The 15,933-nt window shown below is 44.4% G+C and overlaps 1 protein-coding gene across 1 annotated transcript in view; it reads right to left on the reverse strand.

Annotated features, from left to right (window-relative positions):
• LOC124619704 overlaps window positions 1-15,933 on the reverse strand; it is a 39,637-nt gene that overhangs the window by 3,005 nt on the left and 20,699 nt on the right. The window contains exon 3 of the mRNA XM_047146261.1: window positions 7,957-8,233. Coding sequence (XP_047002217.1) covers window positions 7,970-8,233 — 264 coding nt within the window. The 3' untranslated portion in view covers window positions 7,957-7,969. The remainder of the gene's footprint in view (window positions 1-7,956; window positions 8,234-15,933) is intronic.

Here is a 15,933-nt window from a genome sequence, read left to right on the forward strand (position 1 = left end):
TGGTGGTGGAGGGTAGGATCTGCATGGACCAAGATGTGAAGCAGGTATTGACCTCAAGCATGTTGTGCTCAGATCCATGTTGTGCCACTGGATGATGGACTATGTTCCTGGCCACAATTTGGCAGTGGCCATTCATCCTGGTGGACAGCTGGTTAGTTTCGTAGTGATACAAAAAACTGTGTAGTCATTGCAGTGGATTTGATACATGATACCACTGCTTTCACAGGTGACTCTGCCTATGATGAGATAGGCTAAGCCTCTGACAGGACTGAAGTAGAAGGATGGATTGGGCAAGTCTTGCACCAGGCCCTCCACAATGATATGTAGGTTGGGTGGGCGATGGAGCAGCACTTTAGGAGGGTTAGGAAAGATCTTGGGTAGGATGTGTCTTTTATAGACATGATGGTAGAAAATCAAAGCCTTGGGGAGAGATATTGTTCAGTTAGTCCAGCCCAGGGTTATATTGAATGCTGAGGGGATTTGGGGGGTAGGGCCTCCTTTGTGTATGATTCTTGGGGGTGGACCACATTCAAGACACCCTGTCTTCATTTCTTGATAACCTCAACTTCTTCTCTCCCTTTCATTGCCCTCCTTAATCCATCATGCCACCTTCTCGTTGGTGGCATATCTACTGTTAACGAGAAAGCCCTTGCCTAAAAAGTTGAATGTCTGATCAGAGCCTTCACAGACAAGACCCCAAACCTAGCTTGCGAATAGATTTCCTGTTCCATATTCTCCAACACTTCTAATCTTCACACCATCCCCAACAGTCATCTATAAAGGAGCACCCCCGTCTCACCCACTATCAACCTGGACTAATACAACTGAACCATATCCTTCACCAGGGTTTTCATTATCTATCATTACACACAGAAATAAGGGTGATACACATCTACACCTACATACACACACTACAAACCACGGTATAGTCTATAGGAAGGGTACCATGTACAACTGCCAGTCGTTTCCTTTCCTTTTGCACTCACAAACAGGGCGAGGGAAAAACGACTGTCTGTATGCCTCGGTAAGAGCCTCATTTCTTTTATCTTGTGCTTCCATCCTTACATGTAATGTATGGGCGATAGTGCACTTGCTCTGCAGTCAGCCTCAAACACCTGTTCTCTTAATATTCTCAGTAGCGTTTCACAAGAAAAACGTCGTCTTCTCTTCAGGGATTCGTATTTGTGTATCAAAGGAGGCAGTGAGTATTGTGTTACCAGTAGATGCACAGAAACCGCACAATGGGTCGGTGAAGAGCACGTAATGACCAGTCATTGGACGTCATCTTGCTAACAATTCCATCAGGGTCATTTCAACCCTTCCAAAGGAGGCCAAGTCGACTGTTGGTGGTGTCATTGTGAAGTGGAAACATGAAAGAACAATCATACTTAAACGAAGACCAGAAGACCTCACATAGTACCGTCAGGGACTGTCAACGACTGCCGAAGGAGGTCGTAATAAACTGCATGAAATCAGTATAAAAAATTACTGGTGAGTTCCAAAATGCTTCCAGCAGTGCAGTTAGCGCAGTGACTGTGCGTAAGAAACTAAAAGGAATGGGGTAGAATGGTCGAGCAGTTTCTCACGAGCCACACGTTTCTGTTTTAGATGATAAGCGACGTTTGAGGTGATCTAAAGAGTGACGCTACTAGACAATAGGTGACTGGAAGTGAGTGATTTTGGGCGGTGAATCACGATACAGCCTGCGACAATCCGATGGATAGGTTTGGATTTACAGAATGTGAAGAAAAATAAAGACAGGTTCATAGATTTCGTCGACCTGGATAAAAAGGTTTGGCAAAGTAAAATGATGCAAGATGTTCGAAATTCTGAGCCATTGCTGAGCTATTGGGGTTATTGGGGTAATGTGTAGGTAATGGGGTAATGTGTAGGAAAATGTGTGGGAATATGTAGGAATGTGTAGGAATGTGTAGGAAAAGACGGGAAATATACAATGTGTACAAGAACCAAGAGGGAACATCAAGAGCAGGAGGCCACGAACGAAGTGCTCGGATTAAAAAGAGTGTGAGACAGGGATGTAGTCTTTTGCCTCTACTGTTCGATTTATAAATCAAAGAAGCTATGCCAGAAACAAAGCAAAGGTTCAAGAGTAGGATTAAAATTCAAAAAATGGTTCAAATGGCTCTAAGCACTATGGGACTTAACATTTGAGGTCATCAGTCCCTTACACTTAGAACTACTGAAGCCTAAATAACCTAAGGACATCGCACTCGTCCATGCCCGAGGCAGGATTCGAACCTGCGACTAGAGCAGCCGCGTAGTTCCGGACTGAAGCGCATAGAACCGCTCGGCCACAGCGGCTGGCTCATTAAAATTCATGGAGACAACGTCAAAGATAAGATATGCTGACGACATTGGTATCTTATGAGTAAGTGGAGATGAATAATATTACAGGATTTGTTGAATGGAATGAACAATCTAATGAGTGCAGAATATGGACTGAGAGTAAATCGAAGAAAGACGAAAGTAATGAGAAGTAGCAGAAATGAGAATACCGATAAATTTAACATCAGACCTGATCACGATGTAAGGAATTCTGCTGCTTAGGCAGCTAAATAACCCATGACGGACAGAGCAAGAGGGACATAAAAAGCAGACTAACCCTGGCAAAAAGGGAATTCCTGGCCAAATGGAGTGTAGCAATATTGAACATACATCTTAATTGGAGGAAGAAATTTCTGAGAATGTACGTTTGGACTACAGCACTGTATGGTAGTGAAACATGGACTGTGGGAAAAATGGAACAGAAGAGATTCGAAGCATTTGAGTTGTGATGCTATAGACGATTTTCGAAAGTTAGTTGCTCTCATGAAGTAAGAAATGAAAAGGTTCTGCGCAGAAGCGGTGAGGAAAGGAATACGTGGAAAACACTAACAAGAAGAAGGGACAGAATGATAGGACATCTTTTAAGACATCAGAGAATAACATCCATTGGTACTAGAGGGAGCTGTAGAGGGAAGAAACTGTAGAGGGAGACAGTGACTGGAATACATCCAGCAAGAAACTGAGGACGTAAGTTGCAAGTGCTGCTCTAAGAGAATGAAAAGGGTGGCACTGGGGCGGAATTTGTGGTGGGCACCACAAATCAGTAGGAAGACTGACGGCAAAAAAAGGAAGTTTGAAGACAATAATTGTTTGTATCAGCATGACAACGCACCCTGTCATCAAGTTGCGTCTGTGACGCAATGGTTTGAGGAAAGTAACATTCCTGCAATGAACTGGCCTGCCCAGAGTCCTACTATGAACCGAACGGAACACCTTTGGGATGAGTTACAGCATCTACTTCGCTCCTGGACCCCTTCGGGCATCATAAAGATGAAGGGTGGCCACACCCATATTAATGTCTGCTGCAAGGCGTCTGGATTCTTTTGATGAGATATGTATAGTGGGTTACCCTGTCCCTCCTAAATGCCTACCCCCATTGTATCCCATTTCTAACTCAATAAAATGTCGCCCACACATCGTCTCTCATAGCCAGCCAGTTTTCTCTTCCCGACCTTTCACCTCCACCCCCACACATACACACGAAGAACATTGCACTATTACCGCAGCTGCCATCTTCACACTTAAGAAAAGCGCTCAGTTTTACTTTAAATACTTTGATCAAGCGAAATATAAGCGAATTTTTCCTCAGCCTTTTTTCCCCTCAATTATCTCCTGGATAAATTTCAATCTCCGACTTCCTCTATAGTTTTTGCCCTCTACAGCCGCCTCTAGTACCACGAAAGTGCGCTGACAATCTTGCTGTTGAGCTCCATAAGCTACTCCTCTCCAATCATGAAAGTTTTTCCCTGATCTCTTAACAGATGTCCTATCACACCGCCCCTTCTTTTTATCAGTGTTTTCCATAAATTCCTTTCCTCGCCGATTCTCCGGAGAACCTCCTCATTTCTCACCTTACCAGTCCACCTAATTTTTAACATTCTTATGTAGCACCACATCTCCGATGCCTCGATTCTTTTCTTTTTCAAATTTTCCCACAGTCTGTGTTTCACTAGCATACAATACTGCAATACTGCGGCCCAAACGTACATTTTCAGAAATTTCTTCCTCAAAGTAAGGCCTTTGTTTGATACTAGTAGACTTCTCTTGGCCAGGAATGTCCTTTCTGCCAGTGACAATCTGCTTTTTATGTCCTTGCTCTATCCGTCATTGATTATTTTGCTGTCTAGATAGCAGAATTCCTTAACTGCATCTATTTCGCTATCTCCGATCCTAAGGTTAAGTTTCTCGGTGCACTCATTTCTGCTACTTCACACTGTTTTCGTCTTTCTGCTACTTACTCTAATCCATATTCTGTACTCATTACACTGTTAGTTCCATTCAGCAGATAATGTAATTTTTCTTCACTTTCACTGAGGACAGCAATGTCATTAGCGAATTTTATCAGTGATATCCTGTCATACTGAATTCTAATTCGATTCTTGAACCTACGTTTTATTTCCGTCATTACTTCTTTGGTGAACAGATTGGACAGTAGGGGCGAATGACTACACTCCTGCCTCACACCCTTTTTAATACGAGCACTTCGTTCTTGGTCTCCACTGTTAATGTTCCCTCTTGGCTCTTGTACATATTGTATAGGCCTATCACCCATTTTTCCCTGTGTCTCTCAGAATTTAGAACATCCCCAATTTATCCATACATGAAGCCACAAAGGGTGGACACACCCACACTAATATCCACTAACAGCTGTCAGGGTGCTGTTGATCAGACGGTGTATGGTGTACGAACTGTAAAAGTCTAAACTGTATACTCTGTTGGTTGACGACAAAAGAGGTGTAGAACTTCGAAAAATAGAAAGGTCTTGATCGGACAATTCTTTATTAAGCGTTACGCGTTTCAATATTTCATCGTCAGAGTGAAGCTGTGGCATGAAGTGTTCAAGAAATTAATTACAGAAAATGTACGGAAGTGTGCATCTAAGTATTCGAATATACATAAATTTCAAATAGTATCGTACTAACATAAAAATCAAACTTTAGCCCAAAGCTCACGAAAGTGACCACATAAACTGAATACAAATCTCATCTCCTGTAGGCACGTTTGACAGTGCCGTCGTCTATCGAATAGAGCCCGTGCCAAACTGGGTGCGGCGACTGAACTATCAAATAGGTAAACGATGGCCAGCAGGTGGCTCAAGCCTTGATCTTAGAAAGCAAGTCAAAGAGTCGCTCTAGAAACTTCTATACACTGCGATTAAGTACATGTCAATACCCTGTGAACAAATTTTACACAAACACATTTTTGGTACTTTTACGGAAGAAAAACTCATTAACAGCATGAAAAGTGCGTCGTTAGCTAACACCGTAAAAAACGTTGCAGATATAGTCTTTAGTCAATATTCAAAACAGAAGACAATTGTAACCAATAACTCGTGTGGTACAATATACACATAAAGTCAGTTTGAGTAATAAGTAAAATACTGTATAAGTGTGAAGGAGAAAGTTCACAACCATCACAAAATAAATGTACATAAGTATCACAAAATGTAGTCAAATTACGATAGACGAACATGTAATAAATGACATAACAGAATCGTTTAGGTGAGCTAAGACTGGTGGCAACAACTTGAAATGAAAGAAATATTATACGATAAAAGGGCTATTTTTTAAAAATACTCTTTAACTTAGCGTTAGCTTGTGTAACTGTCCAGCTGTTATCAGTTTACAACCATGATAAAATTATTACATGTTCGTCTACTGTAATTTGATTACATTTTGTGATACTTATATACATTATCTTGCAATGGTTGCGAACTTTTTCCTTCACACTTACATTTTACTTATTACTCATATTGGTTTCATGTTTATATTGTACCACACCAGTTATTGGTTACAATTGTGTTCTGCTTTGATTATTGACTGAAGACTACCTCTGTAACGTTTTTTTTACGTTGTTACCTAACAACGCACTTTTCATGCTATTAATATGAGTTTCTCTTCCATAAAAGTAGCAAAAATGCTTTTGTCAAATTTTTTAACGCGCTGCTGACATGTAATGCTGACATGTACTTAATCACAGTGTATAGAAGTTTGTAAAGTTAGTCTTTGATTTGCTTTCAATGGTCAGCGATAGCGCCACCTACTGGCCATCGTTTACGTGTTTGATAGTTCAATCGTCACACTCAGATTGGCCCTGCTTCTATTCGACATATGACGGCACTGTCAAATATGCAAGCATGAGACGAGATTTGTGTTGTATTCGGTTTATGTGGTCACTTTCGTGAGCTTTGTACTACAGTTTGAATTTTATGTAGGTGCGATACTATTTGGAATTTCTGTATACTGGAATACTTAGATTTACACTTACGTATATTTTCTGCGATTAATTTCTTGTACAGTTCATACCACAGCGTCAGTCTGACGATGAAAGTTTGAAACGCGTAACTCTTAATAAAGAATTATGCGATCAAAACGTTTCTATATTTCAGAGCTATACCAAATCCGAATGGTCGCGTGCCTGTAGCATGGGAGTATTTATACACTACTGGCCATTAAAATTGCTACACCAAGAAGAAATGCAGATGATAAACGGGTTTTCATTGGACGAATATATTATACTAGAACTGACATGTGATTACATTTTCACGCAATTTGGGTGTAGAGATCCTGAGAAATCAGTACCCAGAACAACCACCTCTGGCCGTAATAACGGCCCTGATACGCCTGGGCGTTGAGTCAAACAGAGATTGGATGGCGTGTACAGGTACAGCTACTCATGCAGCTGTAACACGACACCACAGTTCATCAAGAGTAGTGACAGGCGTATTGTGACGAGCCAGTTGCTTGGCCACCATTGAGCAGACGTTTTCAATTGGTGAGAGATCTGGAGAATGTGCTGGCCAGGGCAGCAGTCAAACATTTTCTGTATGCAGAAAGGCCCGTACTGCAACATGCGGTCGTGCATTACCCTGCTGAAATGTAGGGTTTCGCAGGGATCGAATGAAGGGTAGAGCCACGGGTCGTAACACATCTGAAATGTAACGTCCACTGGTTAAAGTGCCGACAGTGCGAACAAGAGATGACCGAGACGTGTAACCAATGGCACCCCATACCATCACGCGGGGTGATACGCCAGTATGGCGATGACGAATACACGCTTCCAATGTGCGTTTACCGCAATGTCGCCAAACATGGATGCGACCATCATGATGCTGTAAACAGAACCTGGATTCATCCAAAAAACGACGTTTTGCCATTCGTGCAGCCAGGTTCGTCGTCGAGTACACCATCGCAGGCGCTCCTGTCTGTGATGCAGAGTCAAGGGTAACTGCAGCCATGGTCTCCGAGCTGATAGTCCTCGCTGCTGCAAACGTCGTCGAACTGTTCGTGCAGACGGTTGTTGTCTTGCAAACGTCCCCATCTGTTGACTCAGGGATCGAGTCTTGGCTGCAAGATCCTTTACAGCCATGCGGATAAGATGCCTGTCATCTCGACTGCTAGTGATACGAGCCCGTTGGGATCCAGCACGGTATTCTGTATTACCCTCCTGAACCCACCGATTCCATGTTCCGCTAACAGTCATTGGATCTCGACCAACGCGAGCAGCAATGTCGCGATTCGATAAACCGCAATCGCGATAGGCTACAATCCGACCTTTATCAAAGTCGGAAACGTGATGGTACGCATTTCTCTTCCTTCCACGAGGCATCACAAGAACGTTTCACCAGGCAACGCAGGTCAACTGCTGTTTGTGTATGAGAAATCGGTTGGAAACTTTCCTCGTGTCAGCACGTTGTAGGTGTCGCCACTGGCGCCAACCTTGTGTGAATGCTCTGAAAAGCTAATCATTTGCATATCACAGCATCTTCTTCCTGTCGGTTAAATTTCGCGTCTGTAGCACATCTTCGTGGTGCAGCAATTTTGATGGCCAGTAGTGTATTTCTACGTCCAGTAATGGAAAAGAGACGTAGTTAGATACGGGACGCCTCACCTTTATTGTGTTGTCAGACGGAGGAGGCGGAGAGCCCCATGCGGTAGCCGAAGAAGGCGTCGATGAGGTAGAGCAGCGCAGACAGCAGCGCCAGGCAGCCCAGGGAGAGGCCCGAGGCTCGCTCGCTGGCCACCAGCCCGGAGAGCTCGGCGCGGACGCGCGCCCAGTGCTCGGGGCCAGCCGTCATGGGGATCATGCCGACGCTGCGCCAGAAGTCGACCGCCACGGCGCCCGCCACGAGCAGCAGCAGCGCGCCGCACACGCTGAACATGAACTCCTGCACACACGCACACACACACGCAAACGCTGAGTGTGGTTCAGTACTTTCAGTCCGCTGGCAGGGGTACGAGCCTGTTACCAGCAGTAGCAATATGCAACATAGGCTGAACACAAAGTACTATGCACACACACACACACACACACACACACACACACACACAAAGACACCAAACAAAGCAAACCAGACAATCTCCCCAGTAAAGTGTGACAGGACCGCTATTATTCTCTATATCAATGGTTCCCAACCTTTCTTAAACCGCCGGCCTTTGTGGCCGAGCGGTTCTAGGCGCTTCAGTCAGGAACCGCGCGACCGCTACGGTTGCAGGTTCAAATCCTGCCTCGGGCATGCGTCTGTGTATGTCCTTAGGCCAGTTAGGTTTAAGTAGTTCTAACTTCTAGGGGACTGATGACCTCAGATGTTAAGACCCATAGCGCTTGAACCCATCTTTCTTAGACCATTATTCCCGAGTGTAACTAGACATTAGCTAGTACCCCTAACTTTAGCACCTAACTAAACTGTAGAATGAAAGATATTTAATTTTAAAATTATAAACATGAATGACATTTACACTGAAGAGCCAAAGAAATTGATCCACCTGTCTAATATCATGCACGGCGCTCACGAGCACGCAACACGACGTGGCATGGACTCGATTAATGTCTGAGGCAGAGCTGGAGGGAACTGACACCATGAATCCTGCAGGGCTGTCCATAAATCCGTGAGAGTATGAGGGGGTGGAGGTCTCTTTTCAACTGCACGTTGCCAGGCATCCCAGATGTGCTCAACAGTGTTCATGTCAGGAGAGTTCGCTGGCCAGTGGAAGTCTTTAAACAGAAGTGTGTTTATGGAGCCACTTTGTAGCAATTCTGGGCGTGTGGGGTGTCACATTGTCCTGCTGTAATTGCCCAAGTCCGTCGGTATGCACAATGGACATGGATGGATGCAGATGATCAGATAGGATGCTTACGTACGTGTCACCTGTCAGAGTCGTATCTAGACCTATCAGGGTCCCATATCACTCCAACTGCATGCACCTCACACCATTACAGAGCCTCCACCAGCTTGAACAGTCCCCTGGTGACATGCAGTGACCATGGATTCATGAGGTTGTCTTCATACCCGTACAGTTTGAAACGAGACTCTTCAGACCAGTTAACATGTTTCCAGTCATTAACAGTCCCATGTCGATGTTGATGGCTCAGGCGACGCTTAAAGTTTTGTGTCGTGCAGCCATCAAGGGTACAGGAGTGGGGCTTCTGCTCTGAAAGCCCATATCAATGATGTTTCGTCGAATGGTTCGCACGCTCACACTTGTTGAGGGCTCGGCATTGAACTCTGCAACAATGTATGGAAGGGTTGCACTTCTGTCATGCTGAACGATTCTCTTTTGTCGTCGTTGGTCCCTTTCTTGCAGGATCTTTTTGCAGCCACAGCGACGTAGAAGATTTAATGTTTTACCGGACTCCTGATACTCACGGTACACTCGTGAAATGATCGAACAGGCAAATCCCCACTTCATTGCTACCTCGGAGATACTGTGTCCCATCGCTCGTGCGCCGACTATAACACCCCTTAAATCTTGATAACTTGCCATTGTAGCAGCAGTAACCGATATAACAACTGCGACAGACACTTGTTGTCTCATGTAGGCGTTGTCGACCGCAGCGCCGTATTCTGCCAGTTTACGTATCTCTGTATTTGAATACGCATGCCTATACCAGTTTCTTCGGTGCACTTCGTGTGCATGTATGTATGTGTGTGTGTGTGTGTGTGTGTGTGTGTGTGTGGGTGTGAGTGTTTTGGAATGAATGACGAAGGAATTTTCAAGGTGTATCGCAAGTGCTACTCACAACTCTTTCTCAGATAAAAAAGCTAACTATCCACAGGGAGATAGACACTTGTTACAAAACATATTTTCTCTGCATTACTACTCTCTATTTCGGCATTTGATTGACCTGTACACTGCAAGATCATTTAAAATCAACTAATGCTGCACTCATTATTTCTGAACTGGCAGAAACTGGAAGACTTCGGGCTGTTAATGCTTTGTGTCTCATCTCAATCACTAATACCAATACTACTACTACTTATAATAATAATAATAATAATAATAATACGTACAGCACTATTGTAGCCCTTATGTAATTACTGTTGCGTTGTGCTACCAATTAATTCATTTAACTTTTTCGACACAAGTAGTGAAGCAGTTTATGCACTACTGCAGGCAGTATCTACAACTTGGAGAAGATTTTTTCTTGAGACATTTAGCATTTGCTACGTATACCCTATGTGATCAAAATTATCCAGACACCTGGCTGAAAATAACTTACAATTTTGTGGCGCCCTCCATCGGTAATGCTGGAATTCAGTATGATGTTGGCCCACCCTTAGCCTTGATGACAGCTTACATTCTCGCAGGCACACGTTCAATCATGTGCTGGAAGGTTTCTTGGGGAATGGCAGCCCATTCTTCACGGGGTGCTGCACTGAGGAGAGGTATCGATGTCGGTCGGTGATGCCTGGCACGAAATCGGTGTTCCAAAACAACCCAAAAGTGTTCTATAGGATTCAGGTCAGGACTTTGTGCAGACCAGTCCATTACAGGGATGTTATTGCCGTGTAACCACTCCGCCACAGGACGTGCATTATGAACAGGTGCTCGATCGTGTTGAAAGATGCAGTCGCCATACCCGAATTGCTCTTCAACAGTGGGAAGCAAGACGGTGCTTAAGACATCAATGTATGACTGTGCTGTGATAGTTACACGCAAAACAACAAGGGGTGCAGCCCCCTCCATGAGAAACACGACCACACCATAACATCACCGCCTCCGAATTTTGCTGTTGGCACTACATCCTGCGATCGAATCGCAACATTGTGTACCGTGATTCGTCACTCCACACGACGTTTTTCCACTGTTCAGTCGTCCAATGCTTACGCTCCTTACACCAAGCGAGACGTTGTTTGGTATTTACCGGCGTGATTAGCCACTCGACAATGAAATCCAGGTTTTTCTCACCTTCTGCCTAACTGTCATCGTACTTGCAGTGGGTCCTGATACAGTTTGGAATTCCTGTGTGATGGTCTGGACAGATGTCTGCCTATTACACATTACGACCCTCTTCAACTGTCGGTGGCCTCTGTCAGTCAACAGACGAGGTAGGCCTGTACGCTTTTGTGCTGTACGTGTCCCTTCGTGTTTCCACTTCGCTATAGCATCAGAAACAATGGACCTAGGGATGTTTAGAAGTGTGGAAATCTCACTTACAAACGTATGACACAAGTGACACCCAATGACCTGACTACGTTCGAATTCCGTGAGTTCCACAGGGCGCCCCATTCTGCTCTCTCACGATGTCTAATGACTACTGAGGTCGCTGATATGGAGTACCTGGCAGTAGGTGGCAGTACAATGCACCTAATATGAAAAACGTATGTTTTTGGGGGTGTCCGGATACTTTTGATAACATAGTGTATGTCTCACTTTTGTCATCAGTGATCTTTGGGACATAGCATAACATATGTGTGTAGAGGGTGGACTATGTCAGGCATATGTAACCTCTATCATATTAATGTTAGTAAATCAGAAAACGTAATTACTGATAACCTATGTAATTAATATTAAAGTCTTAGAAAACTGTGGTAATAGTAATGATCTATTGAAAATAATTCAGTTTCGTGACTGCAACAGAATCGAATCATTTAGTTTTACCCCTCAGGAAACTTCACCCCTCAGGGGGTAATTACCTCCAGGCTGGGAACCACAGCTCTATATATATAAATTATTTGGCGGACAGGCTGGGTAGCAATCCGCGGTTGTTTGATCATTATGCTGAGGTGTATGGAGAGGTGGCGAAATTGAGTGACTGTAGAAGGCTACAAGGTGACTTAGACAAAACTTGTAGATGGTGTGACGAATGACAGCTAGCTCTAAATGTAGAAAACTGTAAGTTAATACGGATGAGCAAACCAAACCAGTAATGTTCCGATACAGTATTAGTAGTGTCCTGCTTGATACAGTCACGTTGTTTAAATACCTGGGCGTGACGATGAAAAGCGATATGAAATGGAACGAACATGTGCGAATTGTGGCAGGGTAGATGGATGGTCGACTTTGGTTTATTAGGAGAATTCTAGGAAAGTATTGTTTATCTATAAAGGAGACCGCATATAGGACATTAGTGCGACCTGCTCAAGTGCTTGGGATCTGTACCAAGTTGGATTAAAGGAAGACATGGAAGCAATGCAGAGGCAGGCTGCTAGATTTGTTACTGGTAGATCTGAACAACATGCAAGTGTTATAGAGATGCTTTGTGAACTCAAATGGGAATCCCTGCAGGAAAGGCGACGTTATTTTCGAGGAACACTGTTCAGAAAATCTGGAGAACCGGGTTTTGAAGCGGACTACAGAACGATTCTGTTGTCTCCAACGTACATTAGGCAAAAGCGCCACGAAGATAAGGCACATGAAAGGGCTCATACGGAGGCTTATAGACAGTCGTTATCCCTCATTCTGTTTGCGAGTGGGAAAGGGATGGAAATGACTAGAAGTGATACGTGGTACCCTCCGCCGCGTGCCATAGGGTGGACTGCAGAGTGTCGATGTAGATGTATATCTAGCCCCACAGTTAGGAACACGAATCATACACTTACCTCTCACCCACGTATGGCAACCAGTTACAGAGTAGACTGACCAACTAATTATCTCTATCGAGACTTGTTGAGATGGGAATGAGAGATGCAGTACACAGTTTCTTAGCTACAGTAGAGTCCTTCATCAACAGGGCATGGACTGCTGCCGATGCCCCATACTGAAAAAAAAATCAGAAAAATTCTATGAGGTATTCAAGAATAAGAGCCTCACAGATTGAACAAGTCAATAGCGCGTTGGTCCACCTCTGGTCCTCATGCAACCAGTTATTGGGCTTGGCATCGATTGAGAGAGTTTTTGGATGTCCTCCTGAGTGATAACGTGACAAATTCCGTCCGATTGGCACTTTAGATCGTCAAAATCCCGAGATGGTTAGAGAGTTTTGCCCACTATGCTCCAAACGTTCTTAATTGGGCAGGGATCCGGCGACCTTGCTGGACAAGATAGGGTTTGGGAAGCACAAAGACAAGCAGTAGAAACCCTTGCCGTGTATGGGTGGGTGGGGATTCCCTTGCTGGAATGTAAGCCCAGGATGGCGTGGGATGAAGAGTAACATAACGAGGCGTAGAATATCGTTGACGTAGCGTTGTGCTGTAAGGGTGCCACAGACGACAACCACAGGGGTCCTTCTATGAAAAGAAACAGCACCCCAGACCATCATTCCTACTTTTGGGACCGTATGACTGGTGACAGTCACGTTGGTATTCCACTGCTGTCTGGGGCGTCTCCAGGCACGTCTTGGCTGGTCCTTGGGGCTCAGTTGGAAGCGGGACTCAAGAAAATTGTACTCGTCAATGAGGTTCCAGGCTGAAGACGTGTCTGGAGACGACCTGAAGCCCACCATGTGGCCCAACAACGAGGAGTGATTGCCTAGGGTGATTTCACTGCAGAAACCCTTTGGTTGTCATCCATGGCATCCTTACAGCATAGAAGTACGGCAACGATATTCTACGCCCCGTTTTGTTGCCCTTCATGGCACGCCATCCTGAGCTTACATTTCACCAAGGTAATGCCCACCCGTGCACGGCCAGAGATTCTACTGCTTGTCTTTGTGCTTGCCAAACACAACCTTGGCCAGCAAGGTCACCGGATATCTCACCAGTTGAGAACATTTGGAGCAGTGTGAGCTGGGCCCCCCAAGTACATCGGGATTTTGACAATCTAAAGCTCCAATTGGACAGAATTTGTCACGTTATCCCTCAGGAGGACATCCAACAACTCTGTCAACCGTTGGTAACCCGAATAGCAGCTCCCATGAGAGCCACAGTTGGACGATGCGTTACTGACTTGGGCAATCTGTGAAGCTTTTTCTCATGAACAAATCATCCAATTTTTCTAAAATCGTAATTATTTGTTTGGCTGTTCCTGTACATTACATCCACCAATTTTCGTCCCACTTGGGTAATTCCTTCGTGGTGATTCGTTTATTTTTCTCCCTTTTTTTGTCATAGATTGTAGTACACCTCTTCCCACCAGCGATGCCGTGTATGTCGAAATCGAAATAGCACATTTCCCCTGCATGTGAGTAAATGTTCATGTATTTCACTGCATTTGAATGCACAAGCAGTGTGCGATTCCCTTCTTTGTGTTGTTACACGTACCACGTACTGTACTAGTCTCCATTTGAAGTGGAGTAGCAGTACGTTTACGGCACTTATTTGTAACTTGTCACCTCCCGACAAAACACTGAAGTTCTAGAAGTGCTACCCTTCTAGCATCTTTATATGATGTTGTTGTTCCAGCTCAGAGGTGGTATATAGATCTTGAGACCGTTGTTTTCTTTAATGAGAAAATGATAATGGAATAAATATTGACTAACAAGACTGATTAATGATTTTTCGTATGATCACACGAGATCATAGGCCGCAATTTGCTGTTTTCCCCGAAGCAATGTGTTTGCAATAAAAAAATAGCTGGCGTAGAAAGGAACTTCGTACATCATTATTTAAATGGCATAAAACCCTTAGCGTAGCCTGTTTCCCTGCAATTCGACAAAATTCTCACATCAGAAGAGAAGAGGGATGAGGACACTATTATGGATGTGACAAATTCGAGGGAAGGTGAGGATTCGTCGTGGTTGAGTAATGCTACGTAAATACGTACGTTGCAAGGTAGTTGTGAATCCAGATTTGGGCTTATGGCAAAATGAATTACATGTTTCACTAATACATTTAACCTTGCAATGAAGTGACAAGGTTATGAAATACTTCCTAATATCGTATCAGACATCCTTTTGTCTGGCGTTGTCCAGCAACTGGATGTTGCATGGGCTCAACAAATCTTTGGAAGTTCCTTGCAGAGATACCGAGCCTCGCTGCTTCTGTTGCCGCCCTTAATTGCCAGTGCAGGATTTTGTGCACAAACTCAGCTCTCGATTATGTCTCATAAATGTTCAATGTGTGGCCAAATCAATCGCTCGAATTGTCCAGAATGTTCTTCAACCCCAATCACGAACAACTGTGGTGTGCTAACATGGTGCACTTTCGTCCATAAAAATTCCGTCGTTGTTGGGAAATAAAGCCCATGAATGGTTGCAAATGGTCTCCAAGTAGCCGAACATAGCCATTTCCAGTCAACGATTGAAGCAAAGGACCCAGTCCAGCCCGCCGATATGGAAGAGCGGTTCTAGGTGACTCAGTCCAAAACCGCGCTGCTGCTACGGTCGCAGGTTCGAATCCTGCCTTGGGTATGGATGTGTGTGATGTCCTTAGGTTAGTTAGGTTTAAGTAGTTCTAAGTCTAGGGGACTGATGATCTCAGACGTTAAGTCCCATAGTGCTTAGAGCTATTTTTTGACCAGACCATTCTGAGTAAACACAGCCCACACCATTATGGAGCCATCACCAGCTTGCACAGTGCCTTGTTGGCAACCTAGGTCCATGGCTTCGTGGGGTCTACTCCATACTTGAATTTTAACATCAGCAATTATCATCTGAAATTGGGATTCATCTGACTAGACCATGGTTTTCCAGCCCTCTAGAGTCCAACCGATGTGTCACGAAGGCAAAACAGTAAAATATTGCCCCTCTTCCAGCCTCTAACAGCGC

The sequence above is a fragment of the Schistocerca americana genome, chromosome 6, assembly GCF_021461395.2.
Source record: "Schistocerca americana isolate TAMUIC-IGC-003095 chromosome 6, iqSchAmer2.1, whole genome shotgun sequence".
NCBI classification, from domain to species: domain Eukaryota; kingdom Metazoa; phylum Arthropoda; class Insecta; order Orthoptera; family Acrididae; genus Schistocerca; species Schistocerca americana.